Below are 7,500 nucleotides of genomic sequence, written 5' to 3'. Positions count from 1 at the left end.
TGAAATCAGACGGGGCTGTGTATTTTCCATCCACCCTGTGCCAACTGCAAAGACAAAAGCGTGTGTGTGTGTGTGTGTGTGTGTGTGTGTGTGTGTGTGTGTGTGTGTGTGTGTGTGTGGGAAGTGTGAGGGGGTGTCAGTCAGGGGTCCCGGTTGTGTTCTCTCATTAACGGAGCTTCATTCACAGTTCTTTCATGAATTTTAAAAGAACAGTTTTCCTGTGAATAAAACATTGCTTCCTGCGGCTTCCTGCTGGTTTTATCCCCTGGAACAGTTTTCTGCGTTTTTCGGACTTTTTCAACTCTTTCAAACAACTCGCTAATGCTATTTTTTTTAAATGTATTTTTACAGAAACAGTTAGAGAAGGAGGCTAGAAAAAGTCTGACAGGATGTAGATGACAGGAAGTAGATCACAGGAAGTAGAGGACAGGAAGTATAGGCCAAGTTTAGATGTTTAGAAGTTTAGAATTAGATGACAGGAAGTAGAGGACACGTTTAGGACAGGAAGTAGATGACAGGAAGTAGAGGAAAGTTTAGGACAGGAAGTAAATGACAGGAAATAGATTACAGGAAGTAGAGGACAGGAAGTAAAGGACAAGTTAAGAACAGGAAGTCGAGGATGGGTTTAGGACAGGAAGTAGAGTTTAGGACTGGAAGTAGAGGACGTGTTTAGGACAAGAAGTAGAGGACAGGAAGTAGAGGACAGGAAATAGAGGACAGGTTTAGGAGAGAAAGTAGAGGTCAGGAAGTAGAAGACAAGTTTAGGACAGGAAGTAGATGACAGGAAGTAGATTACAGGGAGTAGAGGACAGGTTTAGGACAGGAAGCAAAACGCAGGAAGCATAGGACAGGTTTAGGAGGGTTATCTGTACTATGGTAGCCAGTACATTGTGCATACAAGACAATACAATTATCTCACACACACACACGCATACACACACACACACACACACACGCACACACAGTGTGTAATGTCCCCGTCCTGTCCCTCCCCAGGCCAAGCAGGGGGCGCTGCCCCCAGAGGAACAAGGTCCCAGCATCAAGAACCTGGACTTCTGGTCCAAACTCATCACCCTCATCGTCTCCATCATAGAGGAGGACAAGAACTCCTACACACCCTGCCTCAACCAGTACGCCTACCTCTCTCTCTCTCTCTCTCTCTCTCTCTCTCTCTCTCTCTCTCTCTCTCTCTACATATATACTGTATATATATATAACGATATACGATACGATATACGTTATTGTCCTCTTAGGGAAATTTGTCTTAGACTCAATACTGCGCATACATAGATCGCCTCTATACAGAAACAGACAACACATATCCCACATAATGCACATAGTACATATTGCACATAATACATATATTGCTCATAACCCGTATTGCATGTACCCCAGTGAAAAAAACACCTTGACCCATTGACCCCTACAACCTCACTTAACACCATTCACATTTGTAATTGAGGTCGGCACCAATGAATGTTTGAAACAGATTAATTTCCAAATGGGCGCTTTATACCGTCTGCCCGAGGGCAAAAGCTCAAATTCAGCGTATAGGATATGAGATGGGTCAGACGGTATTCGGCCTGCCTGGAAACAGACTGCTCGTATATAGACTGGAGGGACTGGTGTTCCTCCCTCCCCATGACTTTCATGGCAGTCTGTACCAGACGAGCAAGCTTAGCTTTGAGCTTGACAGTGAGGTTGCCGTACCATGCAGTCATCCCATACCCAACTATGCTCTCTAATACAGCCTGGTCAAATACGAACATGATCTTCTTGTCCACCCCATGCACCCTGAGTCTACGCAAAAACTATAATCTCTGCTGTAAACAAGAACATAGGCTTTCCACATGGGTGTTCCAGCTAAATGTATTGTCTAAGTGAACACCCAGGTATTTATATGAGCAGACCTGAGGAATGGGTTCCTCATGTATGACCACTGGACTATATATAGTATATATATATATATATATATATATAATCTTTATCTCTCTCTGTTTACTCCATTCTCACCCCGTCTCTCTCTCTCTCTCTCTCTCTCTCTCTCTCTCTACCTCTCTCTCTCTCTCTCTCTCTCTCTCTCTACCTCTCTCTCTCTTTCTCTCTCTCTCTCTCTCTTTTCTCCCAGGTTTCCTCAGGAGTTGAATGTGGGGAAGATCAGTGCAGAGGTGATGTGGAACTTGTTTGCCCAGGATATGAAGTATGCCTTGGAAGGTAAACAACGACACACACACAGACACACATACACACTCCAATATTAGTCTGGCTATGCCACGGCTTATGGGGGGTGGGAAGTGCCACGTTTCGCAGGTGTGTATGTGAGTGTGTGTGTGTGTGTCTGTGTGTGCGTCTATAGACACACCTTATCCTTGCAAAGACATAGTTAGGGAATCAGCCAATCAGATCGCTGGGATTTGCAGGAGATAGAGTAATTTATCTGACTCCAGCTTTGTATACACATATAAACGTAACCTATTGTTAGACAAACTAGGACTTACACATCAGTACATAATGGGTGCTGGATCAGGGCTCGGTGTGAATAGACATCAGTACATGATACTGTAGGCTGTTCTGGATCAGAGCTACATCAGTACATTATAGGCTGTGCTTAATCAGGCCTCTGTGTGAATAGCGAGTTTTTAAATCACCGGCTCCACTTATACAATTCATTACTACAGAGTGAAATCTGAAGGCCTTTTGACACGTTATTCATGTACTAGGGAGCTACTGTAACTTAATTTATGATATCTGCGGCTTAATAGATAAACCAACATAAGACTCAAAAGGCCATAGAAATACAGCTAAGAATGTGTGTAAGTTAGCAACACTTACAGTACACCTATAGGATCAGGTACTTTAGATGCATGAATTTATTAGCCAATTTATTAGCATAGTTTTCTTGTCAACAAGAAAACTATGCAAAGTTGATCCTATGGAAGTCACTTCGCAGGGAAAACTAGCGTCAAGTACCTAGGACTTACGCTAGAGCAGTCTCTCTCGTGTGAATCTACTGCTGACAATATTTGATCTAAGTGTGCAGGCAAACTTAACTTCCTGTATCGGAATACCAGGCTTTTCGACTTTGCTGTTAAAAAACTGTTAGTGTCATCTTTGCTTCAGTGTCATTTTGATTATGCGAGCGTAGCATGGTACAGTGGCCTGTCGACCAAACTTAGGAATAAACTACAGGTGATGCAAAACAACATTATTCGGTATGAACTCGGTGTGCCTCCCAGAACGCATGTAGGAAGAGACGAATTCAAGAAGGTGGGACTGTTACCAGCGCATCTCAGGGTTGAACAGATGAAACTGAACCACATGTTCAACATAGTTAATGGTACTGCCCCAAGATATCTACGCAGCATGGACACAATACCAGGGCCAGTGTTCGCTCCTGGAAAGTGCCGCGAGTTCAATCAGAGCTCCTTTTATTACACAGGGATCTCATCGTAGAACAGCCTTCCACTTAGTATTAAACTGTCAGAATCTAGAGGAGGGTTTAAAAGTCAGGTTCGCTCATATCTTTGGGGTAAAGTGGCCAGATAGCCCTATAGGTGGCAGGTCATACATGTTGAGGACTATTGTTTAATTTATGGTATTGTGGAAATGTCTTGTGTTATTGTTGTCTTGTATGTAAATATCAAAGGACCATGTTGGAAATAAGTGTTTACACTTTCACATGTCATCCCTTGGATTACTGTTTTTACTCAATCCGTAAATAAAATCAATCAATCAATCAGTCATTCAACAAAAGTGAATACAGGCAAAGCAATCTGAGTGTGGCCTAATTCAAAGACTATGGGCTGTGTGCTTTACTCAAACAGGAGCTCGTACTAAAGATAATCTCAAAATACTGTTGATGCTCCTTAAATACACAACCCAACTCAACATGTACCGAAATGTGCATAAAAATACTTTACGGAAACACGTACGACATTTACAGAAACACAGCTTTGAATGCAGATTCAGTCTTTGTCAGTTCTTCTTCTTTTTCTTCTTCAAGGACACACACACACACACACACACACACACACACCCTCCTCAGACACGTGACGCCCTGTCTTTGTCTTTATCTTCAGAGCACGAGAAGAACCGTCTGTGTAAGAGCGCTGACTACATGAACCTGCACTTCAAAGTCAAGTGGCTTTATAACGAGTACTGCAAAGACCTGCCCTTCTTCAAGAGCAGGGTCCCCGAGTACCCTGCGTGAGTACACACACACACACACACACACACACACACATACACACACACACACACACACACACATACACACACACACACACACACACACACACACACATACACACACACACACACACACACATACACACACGCACACACACACACACACCCCACACACACACACACACACACACACACATACACATGCACAGACACACACCACACACACACACACACACACATACACACACACACACACACACACATACGCACACACACACACATACACAAATACACACACACACACACACACACACACACACACACACACACAGTCTCTAGCCCTACATTGCTGCGCCTGAAGCCCCGCCCTATCTGTTCTCCCATAGGTGGTTTGAGCCGTTTGTCATCCAGTGGTTGGACGAGAATGAGGAAGTGTCCCGAGACTTCCAGCATGGTGCCCTGGAGAGGGACAAGAAGGACGGGGTAAACTTTCTCTCCCTCCATCTCTCCCTCCTCCTCCATCTCTCCCTCCTCCCCCCCCTCTCCCTCCATTTCTCCCTCCCTCCATCTCTCCCTCCATCTCTCCCTCCTCCCCCATCTCTCCCTCCATCTCTCCCTCCTCCTCTACCTCTCCCTCCATCTCTCCCTCCTCCCCCACCTCTCCCTCCCTCTCTCCCTCCATCTCTCCCTCCTCCCCCACCTCTCCCTCCATCTCTTCCTCCTCCTCTACTTCTCCCTCCATCTCTCCTTCCTCTACCTCTCCCTCCATCTCTCCCTCCTCCTCTACCTCTCCCTCCATCTCTCCCTCCTCCTCTACCTCTCCCTCCATCTCTCCCTCCTCCTCTACCTCTCCCTCCATCTCTCCCTCCTCCTCTACCTCTCCCTCCATCTCTCCCTCCTCCTCTACCTCTCCCTCTACCTCTCCCTCCTCCTCTACCTCACCTGCGCTCATCATCAAAGAAGAATTGAAACAGTAGAGGTCCAGAGAGTAGAGCCTCCAGCTGAGAACAGAAAACAGGTTTCCCAGCTGTACGGAGTAGAAAGACACATTAGTTGAAAGCCTCCAAAAGAAAGAGACTGCGTGTATGTGTGTGCATGTGCGCGTGCGTGTGTGCGTGTGCGTGTGTGTGCGTGTGTGTGTGCGTGTGTGTGTGCGTGTGTGTGTGTGTGAACCTCAGCTGGTTCTCAGCTACCTCAGCAGGCCACAGCGCAGACAAGTGCTCACCTCCAGCCAATTAGAGGCAGGCAGACAGAGGAGTTCTGGCCAATTAGAGACAGGCAGACAGAAGAGCTCCAGCCAATTAGAGACAGACAGACAGATGAGCTCCAGCCAATTAGAGACAGGCAGACAGATGAGCTCCAGCCAATTAGAGACAGGCAGACAGAAGAGCTCCAGCCAATTAGAGACAGGCAGACAGGTGAGCTCCAGCCAATTAGAGACAGGCAGACAGATGAGCTCCAGCCAATTAGAGACTTCTAACTAACAGGCTTCCAGCTGATATCAAGCCCAGCGGAACTCAGACACAAACTTCTGGAACTCCTCCTCTTCCTCGCCTCCCTCCTCCTCTTCATCACCTCCCTCCTCCTCTTCCTCTTTTTTCACAACCCCCCCACACCACCAACAAGGCTCTTTCCTTCCCTCCCTCCTCTCTACCTCCTCTCACAAAGCTCTCCTCTCTCCTCTCTCTGCTGTCCCTCCTTCATCTCTAACCTCTCCTGCTGTCCCTCCTCCATCTCTAACCTCTCCTGCTGTCCCCCTCCAGTTCCAGGTGACGTCCGAGCACGCCCTCTTCTCCTGCTCCGTGGTGGACGTCTTCTCACAGCTCAACCAGAGCTTCGAAATCATCAGGAAGCTCGAGTGCCCCGACCCGCAGATAGTGGGACACTACATGAAACGCTTCGCCAAGGTACCCCAGGCAGCATACTAGCCCGGCATACCTCACTTCCCCAAGCCCCGCATACCTCACGTCCTGTAGACCGCATACTTCAGATCCGGTAGACTACACTATCACTTCCTGTAGCGTGCACAGCTCACTTCCTGTACCTCACTTCCTTTCGACTACAAACCTAATTTTCACAACCATAACTATAATAATAATAATGACTGACTATACCGACTGTCTATTTCAAACATCTTATACAACATTAGTCCCAACCATAACTATAATAATAATAATTACTGACTATACCGACTGTCCATTTCAAACATCTTATACAACATTAACCCCAGTTCAAGGCGGGAATGTTGCGCCTCTGTTCTGTCTGGCCGTTCTGTATAAAAGGTTTGAACATGGAATGGGGGGGGGGGTGATTTTTTTCCGCCTTTAAGGTAGTCATAGTGGAGGTAGTCACAGAGCCAAACTGACGCTGTGTAAAAAGCCCGCTAGCTACAGTAGCTATAAGAGGTGGAACGGCTCTGATTCCGGAATGCCGGCATTCTGTCTAAAATCACACACTAGGGTGGTGTCATGCCAAAATGTGTCCACTTACCAAAGGTGTCTGGGGTAAAAAGTACAATTGTCTGATAACATTTTGTGATTTTTTTTTTGTTGCTAGCTTGCTAGCTAACTTGTCTGAAGTCAGTACACATATAATATCAACGTTTCTAATTCATTTGAATGAAAAATATGTCTATTGAATTGAAAAATCTCATCCACAACCATAAGCTACCAGTCTTGTTTAAGAACATTAGCCAGCTAGCTAGCTCCCAACGTTAGCTACCAGCTCCCAAGTAGCTAATGTTTGTGGATGAGATTTTTCAGTTCTTTAGACATATTTTTCATTCAAATGAATTAGAAACTTTGATATTATTATTAAGTAGGGATGCACCGATTGCAAAATTCTGGGCTGATGCCGATGCCGATGTTTAAAATAACAATCCAGCCGATGCATCGGTGCATCCCTATTATTAAGTTAGCTAGTGAGCTAGCAACAAAAAAATGGTCACGACAGACTTCGGACACATTTTGGCAACCCAGACACTATTTGGCATGACAGTGGCATTATGCCAGGTTGGTTTGGTTCAGTGTAAACAAGCAAACCCAGCATAACGAGGGGTATTCTGTTTAAAAGGGGCTATCCAGTAGATGTGTTGTTTTCAGTGCTGTGTTGGTTGTCATGTCCCGGTCTCTCTCCTCTCTCCCCAGACCATCAGCAACGTACTCCTGTCCTACGCCGACGTCATCTCCAAGTGCTTCGCCAACTACGTCACCATGGAGAAAGTGGTGTGTGTTTGTTTTGTATGGAGAATATATCTCAGTACAGTAGGTTCAAGTGTTGGGTTGCGGTAAACAGAAGTATTGTGAATGAGAG

At 45.8% G+C, this 7,500-nt stretch overlaps 1 protein-coding gene across 1 annotated transcript in view; it reads left to right on the top strand.

The window, feature by feature from the left end:
• The window catches only part of unc13a (unc-13 homolog A (C. elegans)), a gene marked incomplete at both ends in the record, with an annotated part of 52,716 nt that overhangs the window by 16,333 nt on the left and 28,883 nt on the right, over positions 1 to 7,500 (top strand). Inside the window, 6 exons of the mRNA XM_084459089.1 lie at positions 997 to 1,130; positions 2,129 to 2,214; positions 4,080 to 4,206; positions 4,575 to 4,671; positions 5,952 to 6,095; positions 7,335 to 7,412. Of these exons, the coding sequence (XP_084315215.1) occupies positions 997 to 1,130; positions 2,129 to 2,214; positions 4,080 to 4,206; positions 4,575 to 4,671; positions 5,952 to 6,095; positions 7,335 to 7,412 (666 nt within the window). The remainder of the gene's footprint in view (positions 1 to 996; positions 1,131 to 2,128; positions 2,215 to 4,079; positions 4,207 to 4,574; positions 4,672 to 5,951; positions 6,096 to 7,334; positions 7,413 to 7,500) is intronic.

This window comes from Borostomias antarcticus (assembly GCF_949987555.1).
Source record: "Borostomias antarcticus genome assembly, chromosome: 26".
In the NCBI taxonomy this organism is placed as follows: domain Eukaryota; kingdom Metazoa; phylum Chordata; class Actinopteri; order Stomiiformes; family Stomiidae; genus Borostomias; species Borostomias antarcticus.
This window is presented reverse-complemented; position numbering and strand designations above follow the sequence as displayed.